The sequence below is a fragment of the Penaeus vannamei genome, chromosome 43 (assembly GCF_042767895.1).
Source record: "Penaeus vannamei isolate JL-2024 chromosome 43, ASM4276789v1, whole genome shotgun sequence".
NCBI classification, from domain to species: domain Eukaryota; kingdom Metazoa; phylum Arthropoda; class Malacostraca; order Decapoda; family Penaeidae; genus Penaeus; species Penaeus vannamei.
Window position 1 is genome coordinate 14,258,039 of NC_091591.1, and position 23,978 is coordinate 14,282,016.

At 40.9% G+C, this 23,978-nt stretch overlaps 1 protein-coding gene across 1 annotated transcript; it reads left to right on the forward strand.

Moving 5' to 3' along the window:
* Positions 1–294: 294 nt before the first annotated feature.
* LOC138860804 (ionotropic receptor 21a-like) lies at positions 295–23,765 on the forward strand. Its single transcript, XM_070119145.1, has 14 exons — positions 295–340; positions 454–576; positions 2,336–2,669; positions 2,868–3,060; positions 3,541–3,632; positions 3,898–3,967; positions 4,598–4,724; positions 7,047–7,212; positions 8,915–9,153; positions 10,380–10,564; positions 13,082–13,312; positions 19,517–19,692; positions 21,477–21,660; positions 23,622–23,765. Exons 1-14 carry the CDS (start codon positions 295–297, stop codon positions 23,763–23,765), a joined length of 2,310 nt encoding a protein of 769 aa, XP_069975246.1.
* Positions 23,766–23,978: the final 213 nt, after the last annotated feature.

The window sequence follows — 23,978 nt, forward strand, 5'->3', positions numbered from 1 at the left end:
AAGAGAGAAAGAGAGAGAAGCACAACTCGCCCCCACCCCACCTACCACCACCACCCACAGACCTTACCCCCAGCGCCGTCCTCCCGCAGGCGACTCTCCGCAACCTTCCAAGGACACATGGTGATCGAGGCGAAGACGCCCCTGAAGAAGTCCCTCAGTGGGTTTGAGGAGACGAAATCCATGCCGCGCCTTGCCTCTGCCTCTTTCATGAGTGCGGCGCATGAGAACTCCGTCTCTTCCCACCAGAGACTGTAGCATAAGATAGTGAAGGTATTTTCCGTGAAGGCAGTTGGTATGCCGAAAGACGGATGGGCTCTTGGTCTTCACAGAGACTCCAGCTGTTAAGGGATAAGGGCCTTTTTTCCTATTAAAAGTGACAGGCAGCCTTTTATCCACCGATTAAGTCGTAAGCCTTTTTACCAGCTATTAAGGGACAGAAAGCCTTTTTTCCAGCTATTAAGGGACAGAAAGCCTTTTTTCCAGCTGTTAAGGGACAGAAAGCCTTTTTTCCTGCTATTAAGGGACAGAAAGCCCTTTTTCCAGCTGTTAAGGGACAGGAAGCCTTTTTTCCCAGATGTTAAGGGACAAAAAAGCCTTTTTTCCGAGCTGTTAAGGGACAGAAAACCCCACCACTACTGTTAAGGGACTGGCCTTTTTCCAGCTGTTAAGGGACAGGAAGCCTTTTTTCCCAGATGTTAAGGGACAAAAAAGCCTTTTTTCCGAGCTGTTAAGGGACAGAAAGCCTTTTTTCCTGCTATTAAGGGACAGAAAGCCTTTTTTCCAGCTATTAAGGGACAGAAAGCCTTTTTCCCAAAACATTGAGGACACAAAAAGCCTTTTTTCCGAGCTGTTAAGGGACAGAAAGCCTTTTTTCCTGCTATTAAGGGACAGAAAGCCTTTTTTCCAGCTATTAAGGGACAGAAAGCCTTTTTCCCAGCTGTTAAGGGACAAAAAAGCCTTTTTTCCGAGCTGTTAAGGGACAGAAAGCCTTTTTTCCTGCTATTAAGGGACAGAAAGCCTTTTTTCCAGCTATTAAGGGACAGAAAGCCTTTTTTCCCAGCTGTTAAGGGACAAAAAAGCCTTTTTTCCGAGCTGTTAAGGGACAGAAAGCCTTTTTTCCTGCTATTAAGGGACAGAAAGCCTTTTTTCCAGCTATTAAGGGACAAGCGCGCACCAAAGCCTTTTGATAGGGACAAATACAGCCTTTTTTTCCAGCTATTAAAAAAAAGGGACAGAAAACGTTTTTCCAACTCAATAAAGGACATCAGCACACCAAATATTAAGGATAAGAAAGCCTTTTTTCAGCTATTAAGGGAAAGAAAGCCTTTTTTCAGCTGTTAAGGGACAGAAAGCCTTTTTTCCAGCTATTAAGGGACAGAAAGCCTTTTTTCCAGCTATTAAGGGACAGAAAGCCTTTTTTCCAGCTGTTAAGGGACAGAAAGCCTTTTTTCAGCTATTAAGGGAAAGAAAGCCTTTTTTCAGCTGTTAAGGGACAGAAAGCCTTTTTTCCAGCTATTAAGGGACAGAAAGCCTTTTTTCCGGCTATTAAGGGACAGAAAGCCTTTTTTTTCAGCTATTAAGGGAAAGAAAGCCTTTTTTCAGCTGTTAAGGGACAGAAAGCCTTTTTTCCAGCTATTAAGGGACAGAAAGCCTTTTTTCCAGCTATTAAGGGACAGAAAGCCTTTTTTCCAGCTATTAAGGGACAGAAAGCCTTTTTTCCAGCTGTTAAGGGACAGAAAGCCTTTTTTTCCGGCTATTAAGGGACAGAAAACGTTTTTTTTCCCGCTATTAAAGGACATAAAGCCTTTTTTCCGGCTATTAAGGGACAGAAAGCCTTTTTCCAGCTGTTAAGGGACAGAAAGCCTTTTTTCCGGCTATTAAGGGACAGAAAGCCTTTTTTTCAGCTATTAAGGGAAAGAAAGCCTTTTTTCAGCTGTTAAGGGACAGAAAGCCTTTTTTCCTTCAGCAATTGGGGACCAGAAAGCAGCATACCTTAGCTGTTAAAGAGACAAAAAACGCACCTTTTTTCCGAGCTGTTAAGGGACAGAAAGCCTTTTTTTCCGGCTATTAAGGGACAGAAAACGTTTTTTTCCAGCTATTAAAGGACATAAAGCCTTTTTTTCCGGCTATTAAGGGACAGAAAGCCTTTTTTCCAGCTATTAAGGGACGAAAGCTTTTTTTTCAGCTATTAAGGGAAAGAAAGCCTTTTTTCAGCTGTTAAGGGACAGAAAGCCTTTTTTCCAGCTATTAAGGGACAGAAAGCCTTTTTTCCAGCTATTAAGGGACAGAAAGCCTTTTTTCCAGCTATTAAGGGACAGGAAGCCTTTTTTTCCAGCTATTAAGGGACAGAAAGCCTTTTTTCCAGCTATTAAGGGACAGAAAGCCTTTTTTCCAGCTATTAAGGGACAGAAAGCCTTTTTTCCAGCTATTAAGGGACAGAAAGCCTTTTTTCCAGCTATTAAGGGACAGAAAGCCTTTTTTCCAGCTATTAAGGGACAGAAAGCCTTTTTTCCAGCTATTAAGGGACAAAGAGCCTTTTTTCCAGCTATTAAGGGACAGAAAGCCTTTTTTCCAGCTATTAAGGGACAAAGAGCCTTTTTTCCAGCTATTAAGGGACAGAAAGCCTTTTTTCCATCTATTAAGGGACGAACACAAGATTTAGGCTTTTGGCAGTTGCTAAGGGACACTAGTACATGATAACAGTAGTGATTTTCGAACGTAAATGTGTCTTAATGTCATAGAGTTATTCATAATCATAATCTTAAATCTCTGGCAAGGCGCAGATGCCACGTATTTGGAGTCACATTTCTTGAAAGGTTTTTAATCTCCGAAAGAAGTTAATTACAATGAAAATTATGTCTTTCCAGTCCCTTCCTTCAAAATAGCAGCCTGTTCTTGTGTCCCGAGTGCCGTGTGGTCGTGACAGGGCCGAGGAACGCCGCTCTTGACACCCTGCTACACCCTGTCTTTCGGAATACCAAACATGCTCTGTATCTGACACCTGTTGACACCGCCACAGCATCTACTCCTGTCTGTCACTCAGGTGAAGATCTGCGTAAAGTATGTTTGAGTGTGTATTTTTTTTCCCCTTTTTGTTTTGGTTCTGCTTTGTGTTTGGTGGTTGGGGATTTTTACAGTTTGTCTTTTGTCGTCTGATGTTTACTTTGCGTCTTGTAGGACAACTGACGTATTTCTTTTTTCTCCTTTTGCTCTGCCGTGTCTTTGAGTTTATTTTCGTTAGCTTGAATGTCTTTTTACTTCCCATTCGCGAAAGAGAATTTGCGATGTACTTTTCTCTTTCGTCGACTCACTTTGCATGTGATCTTGAACGTAAAAAAAAAAATGACACTAATTTTTTTCTCTCTCTCTTGTCTTTGCATGTGAACAAGGACGTAAAAAAAAAAATGACACAATTTTTTTTTTCTCTCTCTCTCTCTTGTTGTTAAAGCGACGTCCTCGTTTGGTATTTCAGGTAAAGGTCCCGGATGCGCGACGGTTCTCCAAGGCTATTCCCGCTGTCTGTATTGCTGGGCTGGACAGGCTGGCATGCGCACGCTTGGGCACTGGAAGCGGAATGTGGGCTTCTCCGAGAACCATGTTGTGTTTCCAGGTATGTTGATTATCTTTTCCAGGTATGTTGATTATTTTTTCCAGGTATGTTGATTATTTTTTCCAGGTATGTTGATTATTTTTTCCAGGTATGTTGATTATTTTTTCCAGGTATGTTGATTATTTTTTCCAGATATGTTGATTATTTTTTCCAGGTATGTTGATTATTTTTTTCCAGGTATGTTGATTATTTTTTCCAGGTATGTTGATTATTTTTTCCAGGTATGTTGATTATTTTTTCCAGGTATGTTGATTATTTTTTCCAGGTATGTTGATTATTTTTTCCAGGTATGTTGATTATCTTCTGTCTCAGGCTTTGTTGGTTCTGTGCAATGCCCGAGTGTCTGTGGATAGCGATGTATAACAGTTTGTAGGTAACTATAATGAACTACAAACAAATACAGTGACATGTACAAAAAAGAAAAAGAAAAGAAAAAGATGAAGAAAACATCCACTAACACGTGTACAAAAAAGAAAAAGGAAAAGAAAACATCACTGACACGTGTACAAAAAAAGATAAAGAAAAAGAAAACACCCACTAATAACAATAATAATAATAAGAAAAGATTAAAGTGTCTTTTCGAAATATCGTTGAGTACCTTATATGATGCATGATCCACTTCAGTTCTTTGTCTGTCTGTTGAGGAATTCTCGAGGAGTTTAAAACGTCATAACCTATTTTCACTTCTTATTGTGGTTATTTCCCTTTCCATGTAACTATAAATACCAAAAAAAAGGAAGAAAGAAAGAAAGAAAGAGAGAAAGAAAGAAAGAAAGAAAGAAAGAAAGAGAGAAAGAAAGAAAGAAAGAAAGAAAGAAAGAGAGAGAGAAAGAAAGAAAGAAAGAAAGAAAGAAAGAAAGAAAGAAAGAAAGAAAGAAAGAAAGAAAGAAAGAAAGAAAGAAAAAAAGAAACAAAAGAAAGAGAGAAAGAAAAGAAAACTTGCCAATCAAAATACATGGAAATATACACAGATTCCACACCTTCCAGCTTGCCGTAGATCAAGATATAAATACAGCACCAAACATACAAATACATGGGTACAAATGTTCACAAAGCCTCCCTTTCCTGCCTGAGAGAACATATATCACAAACCTGAATACACATATACTCAGGTGTAAGTGTATACGGATATCCCTTTCCCATTACCCAATATGAACGTACGAATAAAGTCTTAGACCCAATATGAACGTACGAATAAAGTCTTACACCCAATATGAACGTACGAATAAAGTCTTAGACCCAATATGAACGTACGAATAAAGTCTTACACCCAATATGAACGTACGAATAAAGTCTTAGACCCAAGATGAACGTACGAATAAAGTCTTAGACCCAATATGAACGTACGAATAAAGTCTTACACCCAATATGAACGTACGAATAAAGTCTTAGACCCAAGATGAACGTACGAATAAAGTCTTAGACCCAATATGAACGTACGAATAAAGTCTTACACCCAATATGAACGTACGAATAAAGTCTTAGACCCAATATGAACGTACGAATAAAGTCTTAGACCCAATATGAACGTACGAATAAAGTCTTAGACCCAAGATGAACGTACGAATAAAGTCTTAGACCCAATATGAACGTACGAATAAAGTCTTACACCCAAGATGAACGTACGAATAAAGTCTTAGACCCAATATGAACGTACGAATAAAGTTTTACACCCAATATGAACGTACGAATAAAGTCTTACACCCAATATGAACGTACGAATAAAGTCTTACACCCAATATGAACGTACGAATAAAGTCTTAGACCCAAGATGAACGTACGAATAAAGTCTTACACCCAAGATGAACGTACGAATAAAGTCTTAGACCCAATATGAACGTACGAATAAAGTCTTACACCCAAGATGAACGTACGAATAAAGTCTTAGACCCAATATGAACGTACGAATAAAGTCTTACACCCAATATGAACGTACGAATAAAGTCTTAGACCCAATATGAACGTACGAATAAAGTCTTAGACCCAAGATGAACGCACGAATAAAGTCTTAGACCCAAGATGAATGTACGAATAAAGTCTTAGACCCAAGATGAACGTACGAATAAAGTCTTACACCCAATATGAACGTACGAATAAAGTCTTAGACCCAATATGAACGTACGAATAAAGTCTTAGACCCAAGATGAACGTACGAATAAAGTCTTACACCCAATATGAACGTACGAATAAAGTCTTAGACCCAAGATGAACGTACGAATAAAGTCTTAGACCCAATATGAACGTACGAATAAAGTCTTAGACCCAATATGAACGTACGAATAAAGTCTTAGACCCAATATGAACGTACGAATAAAGTCTTAGACCCAAGATGAACGTACGAATAAAGTCTTACACCCAATATGAACGTACGAATAAAGTCTTACACCCAATATGAACGTACGAATAAAGTCTTAGACCCAATATGAACGTACGAATAAAGTCTTTGTTAGACCTACATTTAAAACGTACGAATAAAGTCTTACACCCAATATGAACGTACGAATAAAGTCTTAGACCCAAGATGAACGTACGAATAAAGTCTTAGACCCAAGATGAACGTACGAATAAAGTCTTACACCCAATATGAACGTACGAATAAAGTCTTAGACCCAAGATGAACGTACGAATAAAGTCTTACACCCAATATGAACGTACGAATAAAGTCTTAGACCCAAGATGAACGTACGAATAAAGTCTTAGACCCAATATGAACGTACGAATAAAGTCTTAGACCCAAGATGAACGTACGAATAAAGTCTTAGACACATATTAGACTCTCAAATACAGCAGCGAAAATGTACACAGATCCAGCTCCTTCTGCCCCAACTTACATGGACTTCATAGCGAGGTCTTGATCCTTAAATACTCAAGTTTAAGTGTATATATATCCTTCCGTTGCTCCCCTCGCCTTCAATAAACCTCTTAGGTGTAAACAAAAAATCTTAAAACATTAAGCACCTTAGAAATCTTTGTATGAAGATAAGAATATATATATTTTTTAAAATGTTTGTTTTCTCTTCAAGCAACCCTCTTAACCGCGATCTAAAACGTATTCGCTTTTATGGCGATAGGAAGATTATGCTTTCATTTCCTTTTCTTCTTTGAAAATATTAGTTTTGTTTGAATTCAAACCGCTTAAATTACAACGCGGAAACACCAGTTACTCGAGAGCAAAAAATCTTAAATATTTTGAAGCCGATAATAATACTTTATTTTCTTCTAAATATCAGCTTTATCTTAACTACAACACTAAACCATCAGTCACATAGGAACTACAGATCTTATTCTTATAACAAAAGGAATAATATATTTTCTCTCTTTTTCCGAACCAAAATAATCCTCTAAACCATACCATCAAAACAAGTCACTCAGGATCGAAAACCTACTCGTCTCACCTTCCTCTCTTTCTCTCTCTCTCCTTCTGCCCCGCCCGCAGACAAGCTAGAGGACATGAACGGCCACAGGATCCGAGTCGTGGCGAAGGAGCTCTTTCCCTTCGTGGAGCACCAGCCCCACAGCAACGCCTCCGCCACCACAGTCACGCCCAAGGACTCCCTCGACGTTCGCATGTTGGACACCATCGCCTCCATTCTCAATTTCACGTGAGGGAGGTCGGGTTGGGTGAGGGAGGTGGGAGTAGGGAGGGAGGGAAGGAGGGATAGAGAAGGAGGGAGGGAGGGGGTAGGGAGGGAAGGATAGGGATTGGGAAGGAGGGAGGGGGGGAGGGGTAGGAGGGAGGGAGGGTGGGAGGGAGGGAGGGAGGGAGAGGATAGAAGGAGTTGGGTGAGGGAGGTGGAGCTAGGGAGGAGGGAGGGAGGGACAGATGGATAGGGAAGGAAGGAGTGGGAAGGAGGGATAGGGAGGGGAAGCTAGAGGGAGGGAGAGGATAGAAGGAGTTGGGCGAGGGGAGCGCGAGGGAGGGAAGGAGTTGGAGAGGGAGGTGGGGGTAGGGAGGGAAGGAGGAGAGAGGAAGGAGGGAGGGAGGGGTAGGAGAGGGAAGGATAGGGAGGGGAAGGAGGGATAGGGAGGGAGTAGGGAGGGGAAGGAGGAGGGAGGGATAGAAGGAGTTGGATAAGGGAGGTGGGGGGTAGGGGAGGAGGGAAGGATAGGGAGGGAAGGAGGGAGAGGGGAGGGGTAGGGAGGGGAATGAGGGAGGGAGGAGGGGGCAGTGGGAGGAAGGGATAGGGAGGGATAGCAGGAGTTGGGTGAGGGGAGGTGGGGGTAGGGGAGGGAGGGAGGGATGGATGGATGGATAGGGAAGGAAATAGAGGAAGGAGGAGGGAGGGATAGGGAGGGGAAGAGAGGGAGGGAGGGATAGAAGGAGTTGGAGTGATGGAGTTGGTGAGGGAGGAGGAGTTGTGGAAGGAGTTGGGGAGAGGGGAGGTGGGGGTAGGGAGGGAAGTAGGGAGGGATAGAGGGAGGGAGGAGGAAGGAGGGATAGGGAGGGAGGGGAGGGGAGGGGAAGGGAGGATAGGAGGGATAGATGTAAGGAGGGATAGGGAGGATGATAAGGAGGGATAGGGAGGGATAGATAAGGAGGGAAGGAGAGGGAGGAGGAGGGGGTAGGGGAGGGAATAGGGAGGGAGGGGAGGAAGGGGCAGGGAGAGGAATAGGAGGGAGGGAGGAGGGAGGGGTAGGGGAGGGAAAATGAGGGAGGGGAAGGGGAAGGGCAGAGGGAGGCGAGGGAGGAAAGAGGGATAGGGAGGAGGGAGGGACAGGGAGTGAGGGAAGGAGGGATGGATGGAGGGAGGGAGGTAGAGGTAGGGAGGGGAGAGAAGGAGGGAAGGGAGAGAGAGGGATAAGGAGGTAGCGAGAGGTAGGGAGGGAGGTAGAGTCGAGGTAGAGGAAGGAGGGAGGGAAGGAGGATGGATAGGACGGGATAGAATGAGTTAGGTGAGCGAGGTGGGGGTTGGGAGGAAAGGAGGGAAGGAGAGGAGGGAAAGAGGGAGGGGAGGGAAGGAGGGAAGGAGAGAGGGATAGGGAGGGTGTGTGTGTGTGTGTGTGTATGTGTTCATACACACACACACACACATATATATATATGTATGTATGTGTGTATATATAGACATACATATATATACATATATATACATGTATGAATACATATACATATTTATATATACATATATATATATATATATATATATATATATATATATATATATATATATATATATATACACACACACATATATATACACATATATATATATATATATATATATATATATATATATATATATATATATATATATATATATATATATATATATATATATACAATAAATTGCCGTCGAATTCCAGCTACGAAGTGCGCATGGCATGGGACGACCAGTGGGGCACCCTCAACAACGGCGTCTGGTCAGGCATGGTCGGAACTCTCGAGCAAGAACGCGCTGATTTCTCCCTTATGCTCTTCTGGTCACACTCGAGGAAGCAGGTCATTGACTTTACCCGAATTTACGCCTACGAGCCCTTCGTGATGATCACCCACAAGCCACGCCCCTTGCCCCAGCACACGGCACTCGTCAGGCCCTTTCGAGGTTCGTGGGCGGGGCTGAGGTGTGGTCTCTCGCGCTGTCTTTCTGGTCTGCTTTTGTTTATGTTTCTTCGTTTGTCCGTGTGGCTCTTTGTTCGTTTGTTTTTTGCTTTCTTTCCTACCTGTCTGTATGTTTAGGTGTTTCTGTGTCTTGATCTTTGTCTTTCTTTTTGTCAATCTCTCTGTCTATTTAACTCCCTTTCTTTCTCTCTTTCTCTGTCTCTTTTTCCTATTTCTCTCTCTCTCCCTCTCTCTCTCCTTCTCTCTCCCTTCTCCTTTCCTCTGCCTGTCTGTCTGTCTCTCTCCCTCTCTTTCTCCTCTCCTCTCTGCCTGTCTGTCTGTTTGTCTGTCTCTCTCTCTCTCTGTCTGTCTGTCTCTCTCTCTCTCTCTCTCTCTCTCTCTCTCTGTCTCTGTCTCTGTCTCTCTCTCTCTCTCTCTCTCTCTCTCCGACATTCAAATGATTGCTTCATCATCTCACTAGAATTATTTTAACATTTTTCTTTGATAAAATTTATCGTCTATTCTTACCATTAAACTGAAAGTCCATTCCTGAATTTCCTTTTGCAACATATATTTCTAAAAATAAATAGCAAAATACAGCGAAGAGCTCCTGGTTATTAAAACTTTATAATTCGTTTTTACTTCCTCTGCAACCAGTGCAATAGGAAATCATAATTAAGTATAATCATCCCGGCATTTAAAAATATATAATCAGCAATTTGATAGTTTAATAACATAGCAGTCTAATAATTTAATAACATAGGAATTAAATAATTTAATAACAGCAATTTGATAATCTAATAACATAATAATTTAATAATTCAATAACATAGCAATTTAATAATATAGCAATTTAATAATTTAATAACATGCAATTCAATAATTTAATAACATAGCAATTTAATAATTCAATAACATAGCAATTTGATAATTTAATAGCATAGCAATTTAATAATTTAATAAAATAGCAATTTAATAGTTTGATAACAGCAATTTAATAATTTAATAACATAGCAATTTAATAATATGATAACATAGCAATTTAATCATTTAATAACATAGCAATTCAATAATTTAATAACATAGCAATTTAATAATTTAATAACATAGCAATAATTTAATAACATAGCAATAATTTAATAACATATAATCAGCATCATTTCAAAACAACAGGTACATCAATCATAACCAAATTATTAATTAATCTAAAAAAACAACAACAACAAACAGTGGAGTTGTGGGGAGCCATCTTAGCGGCCACGTTCGTCCTAGCGGTCAGTCTTTGGGCCATTCAGAGGGCGTGGTCTAGCTTCTCCGGTGGGCGTGGCATGAACATCAACACGGCCTTTTTACACGCCTGGGCCATACTGCTGGAGGACCCCCCGCCGCGCCTGCCGTCCAACTTCACGGGGCAGGTACGTGGGTAGGGTGGGGGATGGGTGGGGGTGGGGTGGGGGATGGGGTGGGGGATGGGGGATGGGTGGAGAAGGGCGGGTGGGGGATGAGTGGGGTGGGTGATGGGGTGGGGGTAAGCAGTTAGATTGAGATAGGTATGGATGGATAGATGTAGATAGATGTAAATAGAAAGAAATGGAAATAGAATTAAGGAGAGAGAGACATATATATATATATATATATATATATATATATATATATATATATATATATATATATATATATACATATATGTATGTGTATGTATATGTATATATATATATATATATATATATATATATATATATATATATATAAATTTTTATATAAATTCACATATATGTATACGAGTATATATACATATATACGTATACATATATATATATATATATATATATATATATATATATATATATATATATATATATATATGTATATATATATATATATATATATATATATATATATATATATATATATATATATATATATATATATATATATATATATATATATATATATATATTTATACACACACACACACACACACACACACACACACACACACACACACACACACACATATATACATATATATATATATATATATATATATATATATATATATATATATATATATATATATATATATATATATATAGAGATAGACATAGAGAGAGAGATAGAGAGAGAGATAGATAGAGATAGAGAGAGAGAGAGAGAGAGAGAGAGGGAGGGAGGGAGGGAGGGAGGGAGGGAGAGAGAGAGGGAGAGGGAGAGAGAGAGAGAGAGAGAGAGAGAGAGAGAGAGAGAGAGAGAGAGAGAGAGAGAGAGAGAGAGACAGAGAGAGAGAGAGAGAGAGAGAGAGAGAGAGAGAGAGAGAGAGAGAGAGAGAGAGATCACAACCACAATGTCGTCAGAACAGGCTAGGCGATAATTCTGCCCACACATAATACCAATAAATATAATAAAAATCACCTGTAACATAACCAAAATCAATATCAATGATATTTCAGCAAATTTTCCTTTATGCTGTATTTTCCTCATATTTTTTACACTGTATCGCTTAGGGGACAGTAGACAATTTATGGTTAGAAAGGTAGATAACGCAAAATACAAGAAAGTCACACAGTAGAATTGGGGAGAAGAGAATGCGATAATATCTAATCAACGAAGGTGCCAATATTGAATAATGATTTATAGGAAGAGGATGGGAAGAAGACGACAAGAAAAATCATTATTCACAAATGAAATAAAAGGAATCAATTTAATGTCGTCATACATATTTATAGTATCATCATTCTTTTCCTTTTATAAGTTATTACATGCTATTACATCTCTCCCTTCGCATATAACTTTATTGAATAAGCAACTGTATCTCAGTTATCAGTAATGAAATTATCCGAAAACATTAAATCGAAAATTCAATTGTAATCTGAAATTAATGGATATAGTTTATTATCAGATTAATATTATATCAGTCGTTGTTGTGTAAGCTATCACAAGAATATATTCATAGACTTTGATAAGTCGTGTTATTATAATCACAACAATGAAATCACTGTACATGATATATCTGACAAAGTGCTATATATCTTTGTATTTATCCATTATAAAAGGATTTTAACTCACGGATAAATATGATAAGGTTTTGGCATTGGGATGTATGATGAATTTCATTTACATATTAGTAGATTATTTCTTAATCCGTTTTGTCATTATGGCAATCATTGAACACAAACTTGTGATATATACGCTTCTGTATTATGTGTAAAGTTTCCCGGCTGATTGAAGTCTTATATATGTACCTTGCTTATATAAAAACCGTGATGTATAAGTTACAGGGATTTACTGTAAGTTCAGGGATTTTATGCAGTCATCAGGTTTATCGAAGTTGAAACGTAAACCAAAATAACCTCACTTAACTCGGCCTAACGACAGGATCTAAACTCTAATTCGCAAGTTCAGTATAGGCTTCCCTTGCAGTCCCTCCATTCAGCACGAAGCCCTGTCAACACACGCACCCGTTCTCCTGTGTAAAGGCCTTATCACACTAGCACCTTTTCTGTCAGTTTCTGGGGTTCCGTCTGAATTTGAGGCTTTCCGCAAGGATCGTCTGCAACCGGAACTTCCGCCTCCCAGACCAAGACGGTTACGACCGTTTCCGTCTGACTAATTTCCTTGTTGATCTTGTGCTATTAATAAATCAGATAGGATGAGTGAATGTAAACTCGTGTTTAATATTTTAGAACATTCGTATATACAAGGGCATCATAATAATCTTTAAAATGGCCAAACGTATGTATGAGAATGTTCGTATGATTCCCGGGACCTCACTCCGATAGCAACTGTATCTCAGGAATGTTTGTTTACATGATTTTCATACGGAGTTCATTCGGAAACGCAAAAAAATGACGGAAAAAGTGCTAGTGTGATAGGGCCTTAAGTTGACGTTCTCCTCTCCACACACTGACGTTCTCCCTCCCTGCCTCCTGCAGTTGCTCCTCGGCTGGTGGTGGGTCTTCTGCTTCCTCATGACCGCCATCTACCGCTCCCACCTCATCGCCCACCTGTCCGTCCCCATCACCCCGCCCCCCATTGACAACATCAACCAGCTGCTTGCCCTTCGCGGAGCCACCTGGGGGATCGAACCGGGTTTCGGCCTCGGATGGGACTGGTTCAAGTTGAACACCAACGCCAAGATTCTGGATATGTTTAAGGAGCTCGAGGTAAGGAGATAAGGTGGAGGGGGGGAGGGAGGGGGAGGGAGTGAGGGAGGGAGGAGGAGGATGGGGGATAGAGAATGGGGGGAGGAAAGTGGGGTGGGAGGGGGAGATGGGAATGAAAGGATGGGAAAAGAATGGGGGAAATATGGGAAGAAAGAGAGGTAGGAGGATGAGGAGGAGAGGGAGGACGACGAGAGGGAGGAGGAGAGAGGAGGAGAGAAAGGGGAGAGAGAGAAGGAGAGGGAGGAGGAGAGAGGAGGAGAGAGAGGAGGGGGAGAGGGAGGAGGAGAGGGAGAGAGGGAAGTGGGAGGAGGAGGAGAGGGAGGAGGAGGAGAGGGAGAGGGAGGAGGAGAGGGAGAGAGGAGGAGGGGGAGGAGGAGAAGAGGAGGAGAAGGGGGAGGAGGAAGGGGAAGAGGAGGAAGGAGGAGAGAGGAAAGGAGGAGGAAGAGGAGGAGGAGAGGAGAGGAGGAAGAAGGAAGAAGGAAGAAGGAAAGAAGGAAAGAAGAAGAAGAAGAAGAAGAAGAAGAAGAAGAAGAAGAAGAAGAAGAAGAAGAAGAAGGAAAACTAGGATCCGGTTCTTAGCCCAATATCTCCAGATGGCACTTAGGGGGGGGGGTAAGAAGTCTCACAGGGTTCGGTCTGGTTCAGTGTCACAGAGATCCTGGCACTGTCTGTATGCCTTATCTTCATTGCCATTTCCCGTCTGTTCACTATCTTGCTAAAGTGTCGACAATTCACCGATTAAGTGTTCAAGTCCCGTTTCCTTGAACCTATATATATATAAAAAAACATAGATGAATACATTTTGCATAAACAGGTCATAGTGCTTTATGCTACAGCTTTCAGGCCGTTGAGAATTAATCGACTCAGTCAAGTCCTCTTTGAAGGAAGTCTTAATGATGTGTGAAATCCTAGCAAGAGGTACTCCAAGCTCTATATCCACACTTTGCTTGTCACATGCTGATTTTACTAGGTGGTCAGCATGATCATGCCTGGGGATTCCAACATGCGATGGTATCCACACAAAACGTATATCATGGTCACGTTCTTTTGCACGATACACGTTTATCATGATGTCATTTGTAAAATTTCCTGCACCTTTGTCTAGTGTGTTCAAAGCCTGGAGAGTACTGTGAATTGCAGAAAATTACCTATGAGTTAAATATGGCTGTGTGTAACCGCAGACTCATATTTTCATCCTTTATTTAACCTCTAAATCTATAATTACTAAATCAAAATCCTTTTGCCAAAGTGACTAGACTTTTATGGAACTGGCAGACCTGTTCACATGATATATGGACATATGATTACAACTTTAGAGATAGCTCTTTCTATATATAATGACCGTGCACAGATATATATGTAACCGTATGTTCGGCAAATCTATACTCATATCGCTATCTCTTTATATCAATATACTTCTATATCTATTTGCCTGTCTATCTGTCTATATTTTTATCTATCTATCCACCTACCTATGAAAAAAACCTATTTTATCAAAATTAAATAGATTATTCTTCCATAGAGATGGTGCTCAAGGATGCATTGGCGAATGTAGTTATAGAAGTGTAAAAGCAAACAACAGAAGAAAACTAATAATAAATGCAATAACTAGAATAAGGGGATTTATTTTCGGAAGCGGATGCAACAGAGCAGGATATTGAAAACCTAATTAATCACGTAAGGAAAATAAAAAAGGAGAGAGATATATTTGCAAAGGAAAGATACTTTCGAGACGACAAAGTTAACGATATAATTTAGGAAGTTTAGTGCCCTTGTAATTAATTTGGTTATCTGAAGCTTTTATGCAGAAACCGGATCTCTCAAAATAAGTCGTGTCGAAAGGAGAGAAACACACACTAGAAAGTAAGAGAATATAGACAATACAAGTAAGTTTTTTTTTTCTTTGGAGGATATAAATTGAAACAGAACATACGAAAGATTAAGAAATTAATATAGAGTCTAAAGATAAGGGTATTAGAAAAAGACCAACAAGGAAAAGGAAGGAAAAGGGAGAGCCGCACATCCGGTAACACGTGAACAAAGAAGGGAATGGAGAAATAAAGAAATCAGTAACAAAAAACCAAGGCTAAGACTTTAAGAAAACTTGGACGCGAAACTATAAACGAAAGAAAAACCTACTTAACTGACAAACGATATATATAAAACACATGATACTAGAAAGAGAGAGAGAGAGAGAGAGAGAGAGAGAGAGAGAGAGAGAGAGAGAGAGAGAGAGAGAGAGAGAGAGAGAGAGAGAGAGAGAGAGAGAGAGTGAGTGAGAGAGAGAGAGAGAGAGAGAGTGAGTGAGAGAGAATGTTACCTTAACCAATGAAATACACACGTAGACTAGTCCTTAGAAGGGAAAATTACGTGTTTTTATATATGTGAAATATCGAAAAAATAATGGAATACAAAACAGGAAATATAAAAAATAGAGCTAAGATCTTTGAGGCAAAAATCTACAAAGGTCCAAATAGGAATTGAATCATAACAATGGGAATGAAAAAAGTAAAAAAAAGTAAAAAAAAGGAAAAAATGGTAAAGAACAAATTGGAATACAAGAAATAGAGATAGGGGCACAAAGGGGAATTCACGCAACGAGCTCTTTGCAACAAATAGGCAAGGAAAAGCCCATTTAAGCAGAATTCCTAAGACCAAGATCTCCTTTCTTAGCCTCTCCCTTTCCCTCGCCTCCTCTCCAACAGGTACTGAACATAGGTAAAAAAAAAGAAAAAAAATGAAAATACTTAATCCTCTTTGACCGAATATAAAACCCGCGACGATTTTGATAAAGAATAGAATCTTTTCATTTTTTATAACTCTTTTGAATAGACTTTGTTTGACATTTCGTTTAAAATCCTCACTACACAGAATAGATTTACTGAAGGAAATTCACAGAATGAACCTCATTGTGTATGTTTTTCGTTGTATTTTCTTTTAAAACAGGTAGGGCATTCTATCCTTTTATGTGGTAGAGTATCTTACCATTGAACAAGGTAGAGTGACTAGCCATTCAGCATGGTAGAGAGATATGTCATTGCTGAATATCTCACCACAAGACAAGGTAGAGTGTTTTGCCATCCAACAAGGTAGAAGGTCGAGTGATTTGCCCTTGAGTAAGGTAGAAGGTCGAGTGATTTATCCTTGAGTAAGGTAGAAGGTCGAGTGATTTGCTATCCAACAAGGCAGAGGTCGAGTGATTTGCCCTTGAGTAAGGTAGAAGGTCGAGTGATTTATCCTTGAGTAAGGTAGAAGGTCGAGTGATTTGCTATCCAACAAGGCAGAGGTCGAGTGATTTGCCCTTGAGTAAGGTAGAAGGTCGAGTGATTTGCCTCAAATTAAGGTAGAAGGTCGAGTGATTTACCCTTGAGTAAGGTAGAAGGTCGAGTGATTTATCCTTGAGTAAGGTAGAAGGTCGAGTGATTTGCTATCCAACAAGGCAGAGGTCGAGTGATTTGCCCTTGAGTAAGGTAGAAGGTCGAGTGATTTATCCTTGAGTAAGGTAGAAGGTCGAGTGATTTGCTATCCAACAAGGCAGAGGTCGAGTGATTTGCCCTTGAGTAAGGTAGAAGGTCGAGTGATTTGCCTCAAATTAAGGTAGAAGGTCGAGTGATTTACCCTTGAGTAAGGTAGAAGGTCGAGTGATTTGCTATCCAACAAGGCAGAGGTCGAGTGATTTGCCCTTGAGTAAGGTAGAAGGTCGAGTGATTTGCCACAAATTAAGGTAGAAGGTCGAGTGATTTATCCTTGAGTAAGGTAGAAGGTCGAGTGATTTATCCTTGAGTAAGGTAGAAGGTCGAGTGATTTATCCTTGAGTAAGGTAGAAGCTCGAGTGATTTATCCTTGAGTAAGGTAGAAGGTCGAGTGATTTGCCCTTGAGTAAGGTAGAAGGTCGAGTGATTTATCCTTGAGTAAGGTAGAAGCTCGAGTGATTTATCCTTGAGTAAGGTAGAAGGTCGAGTGATTTGCCCTTGAGTAAGGTAGAAGGTCGAGTGATTTATCCTTGAGTAAGGTAGAAGGTCGAGTGATTTATCCTTGAGTAAGGTAGAAGGTCGAGTGATTTATCCTTGAGTAAGGTAGAAGGTCGAGTGATTTATCCTTGAGTAAGGTAGAAGGTCGAGTGATTTATCCTTGAGTAAGGTAGAAGGTCGAGTGATTTATCCTTGAGTAAGGTAGAAGGTCGAGTGATTTATCCTTGAGTAAGGTAGAAGGTCGAGTGATTTATCCTTGAGTAAGGTAGAAGGTCGAGTGATTTGCCCTTGAATAAGGTAGGTCGAGTGATTTGCCACAAATTAAGGTAGAAGGTCGAGTGATTTGCCTCAAATTAAGGTAGAAGGTCGAGTGATTTATCCTTGAGTAAGGTAGAAGGTCGAGTGATTTGCCCTTGAATAAGGTAGGTCGAGTGATTTGCCACAAATTAAGGTAGAAGGTCGAGTGATTTATCCTTGAGTAAGGTAGAAGGTCGAGTGATTTGCCCTTGAATAAGGTAGGTCGAGTGATTTGCCACAAATTAAGGTAGAAGGTCGAGTGATTTGCCTCAAATTAAGGTAGAAGGTCGAGTGATTTATCCTTGAGTAAGGTAGAAGGTCGAGTGATTTGCCCTTGAATAAGGTAGAAGGTCGAGTGATTTATCCTTGAGTAAGGTAGAAGGTCGAGTGATTTATCCTTGAGTAAGGTAGAAGGTCGAGTGATTTGCCAATGAATAAGGTACAGTAGTTAACCATAAAAAAATCGAGTGATGTGCCACAGTAAGGTAGAAGGTCGAGTGACTCGCCGTTGAGCAAGTACAGTAGTTCATCATCCAACAAAGTAGAGTGATTTGCTACTGAATAAGCTATAAGGTCGAGAGATTTCCCACAAAATAAGGTAAAAGTTCGACCGATTTTCCACAAATCAAGGTAGAAAGACAAGAGATTTCCCACAAATTAAGATAAAACTTCGAACGAATTTCCACAAATTAAGATAAAAGTTCTAGCGATTTCCCAAAAATCAAGATAAAACTTTCCCACAAATTAAGATAAAAGTTCGAGATTTCCCACAAATCAAGATAAAACTTTCCCACAAATTAAGATAAAAGTTCGAGATTTCCCACAAATCAAGATAAAACTTTCCCACAAATTAAGATAAAACTTCGAGATTTCCCAAAAATCAAGATAAAACTTTCCCACAAATTAAGATAAAAGTTCGAGATTTCCCACAAATCAAGATATAACTTCGAGAGATTTCCCACAAATGAAGGCATCACGACGAACCATCCCCCATTTTCATCAATATACCTATTTCTAATAATAATAATAACAATAATGACAATCTTAGAAACAATAGTTACAATAATACTCATTATAATAACAATGATAATGACATTATTATTTCTATCGTCATACCTATTTCTTATAATGATAATAACAATAATGACAATCTTAGAAACAATAATTACAATAATATTATAATAACACTGCTAATGACATTATTATTTCTATCGTCATTCCCCAGGTGCTGAGCATCGACGAACAGCTGGAGCGAGTTCTGGCAGGTCGTCACGCCTTCTTCATTATAACCATTTCTTATAATGATAATAACACTAATGACAATCTTAGAAACAACAATTACAATAATACTCATTATAATAACAATTGATAATGACATTATTATTTCTACTGTCATTCCCCAGGTGCTGAACATCGACGAACAGCTGGAGCGAGTTCTGGCTGGTCGTCACGCCTTCTTCATTATAACCATTTCTTATAATGATAATAACACTAATGACAATCTTAGAAACAACAATTACAATAATACTCATTATAATAACACTGCTAATGATATATCATTATTTCTGTCGTCATTCCCCAGGTGCTGAACATCGACGAACAGCTGGAGCGAGTTCTGGCTGGTCGTCACGCCTTCTTCATTATAACCATTTCTTATAATGATAATAACACTAATGACAATCTTAGAAACAACAATTACAATAATACTCATTATAATAACACTGCTAATGACATTATTATTTCTATTGTCATTCCCCAGGTGCTGAGCATCGACGAACAGCTGGAGCGAGTCCTGGCTGGTCGTCACGCCTTCTTCATTATAACCATTTCTTATAATGATAATAACACTAATGACAATCTTAGATATAATAATTACAATAATACTCATTATAATAACACTGATAATGACATTATTATTTCTACTGTCATTCCCCAGGTGCTGAACATCGACGAACAGCTGGAGCGAGTTCTGGCAGGTCGTCACGCCTTCTTCACCTGGAAATACTACATCAAGACCATCATTGCCTCGCGTTACACGAACCGCTACGGGTACACGCCCATACACCTCGGGCGCCAGGAGTTCATCCCGGGCTCGTGTGGCTGGGGCGTGAGGTGGGTGAGGGAGGGAGTGGAGTTTATGAGGTGTGAGGGTGTGAGGTGGGGGTGGGGAAGTGGAGTTTGTGAGGTGTGAGGTGGATGAGGTAGGTGAAGGAGTGTATGAGTATATAAGGTGTGAGGTGGGTGAGGGAGTGGAGTTTATGAGGTGTGAGGTGGATGAGGTGGATGAGGTGGGTGAGGGAGTGGAGTTTATGAGGTGTGAGGGCGTGAGGTGGGTGAGGAGGGAGTGGAGTTTATGAGGTGTGAGGTGGGTGAAGGAGGGAGTTGAGTTAATGAGGTGTGAGGTGGATGAGGGAAGTGGAGTGTATGAGTTGCGAGGGTGTGAGGTGGGTGAAGGAGTGGAGTATATGAGATGTGAGGGTGTGAGGTGGGTGAAGGAGTGGAGCATATGAGGTGTGAGGTGTAGAGGGCGTGAGGTGGGTGAGGAGGGAGTGGAGTGTATGAGGTGCGAGGGGTGTGAGGTGGATGGGGAAGTGTATGAGTATATGAGGTGTGGGTGGGTGAGGGAGTGGAATTTATGAGGTATGAGGAAGTGGAGTTTATGAGGTGTGAGGTGGGTGAGGGAGTGTATGAGTATATGAGGTGTGAGGTGGGTGAGGGAGTGTATGAGTATATGAGGTGTGAGGGGGGTGAGGGAGTTTATGATATGTGAGGGTGTGAGGTGGGTGAGGAAGTGGAGTTTATGAGGTGTGAGGAAGTGGAGTTTATGAGGTGTGAGGTGGTTGAGGGAGTGTATGAGTATATAAGGTGTGGGGTGGGTGGGGAAGTGGAGTTTGATGAGGTGGGTGAGGTGGATGAGGTGGGTGAGGGAGTGTATGAGTATATGAGGTGTGAGGGAGTGGAGAGTTTATGAGGTGTGAGGTGGATGAGGTGGGTGAGGGAGTGTATGAGTATATGAGGTGTGAGGGAGTGGCGTTTATGAGGTGTGAGGAAGTGGAGTTTATGAGGTGTGAGGTGGGTGAGGGAGTGTATTATATGAGGTGGATGAAGTGTTCTTATGAGGTGGATGAGGAATTTTTCGTTTATGAGGTATGAGGGTGTGAGGTGGGTGAGGGAGTGTTCTACATGAGGTGGGTGAGGAAGTATCGTTTATGAGATATGAGTGTGTGAGGTGGATGAAATGTACGAGTATATGAGGTGTGAGGGGGATGATGATGGGTGGTGATGTGTGAGGTGGGTGATGAAGTGTTCTACATGAGGTAGTTGAGGAAATGTCGTTTATGAGGTGTGAGGGTGTGAGGTGAATGAGGAAATGTACGGTGGGTGATGAAGTGTCATTTATGAGGTATTAGGTGGTGATGATGGAATGAAGTGTCGTTTGTGAGGTATATAGTATGTGATTCCGGATGATGAAGCGTCGTCCATGAGGTGTGAAGATCGCAAATGAATTATGAGTCATGAGGTATGAGCATCTTTCATGAGGTTCCGTCGATGGCACCGTTCATGGATTTGATGTAAGTTGATGGAGTGCCGCTCGCGAGAAATTATGAGGAGTGAAATTGGTGCGGAAGTTTGATTTACGAGGCGGAAAGATAAAAGATGAACCGTCATTCATGGTTGAGTGTTTGGTGATGAATTCTCGTTCAAAAGGCTTGTGGTGAAGAAAATAAACACATTTAGATAACAAAAGAGCGAATAAAAAATAAAGGAAACAAAGCAACTAAAATGATAAAGAACGTAAAAAAAAAACTTCGACTCGAACGCTTCAAAAGAAACAAACAAAGAAAACGGAAGAAATAAAAAGGGGTAACTAAAGCATTCCCAAATTCTCCGGACAGGAAAGGCGCACCTTTTCTAACCGCCATGGACCGCATCAAGGACCGACTGGCGGAGGCGGGGCTGATCGACCACTGGCTCTACGTGCTTTTCGAGTCCAAGATGAAGAAGGAAAGAGCGCAGAGGTGGAGTCAGATGTCGAGTGAGCCAGCAAACGAGAATGACCCGTCCTACGTGACCAGAGAGGTAAGGGAGCGGCAGTGGGATGAGGGGGACACGCACATGGAGGCAATATGTCTGAATCTGCCATTCTATCTGTCTTCCATTACCTTCTCTCTCTTTCTCTCTCTCTCTCTCTCTCTCTTTCTCTCTCTCTCTCTCTCTCTCTCTCTCTCTCCCACTCTTCCTCTTTCTCTCCGTCTCCCCTTTGCTCTCTATCTTTCCGTCTCCCTTCTTCTCTCTCTCTCTCCGTTACCCCCGTCTCTCTCTCTCTCTCTCTCTCTCTCTCTCTCTCTCTCTCTCTCTCTCTCTCTCTCTCTCTCTCTCTCTCTCTCTCTCCGTCTTCCTCTTGCTCTCTCTCTTTCCGTCTCAACCCTTCTCTCTCTCTCTCTCCGTCTCCTCCCTTTTCTCTGTCTCTCCGTTATCTCCCGTTTTTTTTTCTCTCTCTCTTCCTCTTTCTCTCTCCGTCTTCTTGCTCTCTCTCTCTTTCCGTCTCAACCCTTCTCTCTCTCTCTCCGTCTCCTCCCTTTTATTTGTCTCTCCGTTACCTCCCGTCTCCCCCCCCTCTCTCTATCTCTCTCTCTCCCCGCTCTCTCTCTCTCTCTCTATCTATCTATCTCCCTCCCTTCCCCTCCCTCTCTCTCACTCACTCACTCACTCACTCACTCACTCTCTCTCTCTCTCTCTCACTCACTCACTCACTCACTCACTCTCTCTCTCTCTCTCTCTCACTCACTCACTCACTCACTCACTCTCTCTCTCTCGCTCTCTTTCACTCTCTCTCACTCACTCACTTCTCTCTCTCACTCACTCACTTCTCTCTCTCTCTCTCTCTCACTCACTCACTCACTTCTCTCACTCACTCACTCACCTCTCTCTCTCACTCACTCACTCATTTCTCTCACTCACTCACTCACTCACTTCTCTCTCTCTCTCTCTCCCTCTCTCTCTCTCTCTCTCTCTCTCTCTCTCCCTCTCTCTCTATCCTCCTCCCCCCCCCTCTCTCTCTACTACTGCTAGTAACAGTTGCTATAACATAATAATTTGAATTACTATCGTTGTTTTATTTTTGGTATTAATTATGTCAGTAGCCTAGAAGTATCAATATTGATTTAATTTCTAATGCTAATAATAGTGAACCGTGTTCATTGCGGTGTAAAAAGATATGAATGAAAATGAATATCATTGTGCACGAAATATATTAGTTACATGTATATTTAGCGAAGATATAATAGAAACGTTAAATTCTTCTCATGGACTGTGTTGTTAATTCTCATTCATACCATTTCTACTCTAGCTATTGCTAATATTATCATTTTATCTTTATGATTATTAGTAGCCTTGTAATATAATTACCTTTAATATAACCACTAACGGTATTACTTACATAATTTTACTCTTGGTATCACTATCATTATTATCAGTATTCTTCATTGATCACTAGTATTACCAATTATTATCATAATTATCGGTATTTCAACTGTTATCATAACTAGGACATTTATTATTCTTGAAGTTATTATTGTCATATCTGTCACAGCTCATACATCCATCTACACCTTGGCTTCCTTACCGCTGTAACTAAGGCATCATATATATATGCCATAGTATTTGAAGAAAAGGTATGAATGAGACGATATCTTCACAATACAAGAGATGTATTTGACCGCTTTCGATTACGCCTTCGTCAGAAATACATGTATTTCTGACGAAGACGTTATCGAAACCGGTCAAATACATCTCTTATAATGTGAAGATATCCAATCTCATTCAATTTCTGACGAAGACGTAATCGAAACCGGTCAAATACATCTCTTATAATGTGAAGATATCCAATCTCATTCAATTTCTGACGAAGACGTAATCGAAACCGTTCAAATACATATGTATTGTGAAGATTTCTAGTATTATTCATACCTTTTCTACATTGGTCAACATGGATACGGTTCACGCCTTAGTATAACGAAATTAAATTCTCGCTTGCCCAGGTAAACTCAGGCGGCATCGTGCTGAGCCTGAACCACCTCCAGGGCGCCTTCTACCTGCTGTTCCTCGGCTACGCAGCGGGCCTGATCTCCCTCCTGGCGGAAGCCTTCATGAACGGGTCCTTCGCGAAGTCCCAGAAGCCGTGACGGAAATTGCTTCGCAGATTTCTCAGCTTGGGTTTCGGGAAGGATTGCGCCGGGGTGCACACGGGGCCGAGGGCAGGGCTTTAGGATGGAGGAAGTGGTTTGAGATCCCGAAATTCTGGTCATTCTGGTTATGCGAAGGTGGTTCTGCCAGACTCTGTCTGTGCGTCTTTCTTTCCCATCCCTTTCTCGCTATTTGTTTAATCACACACACAC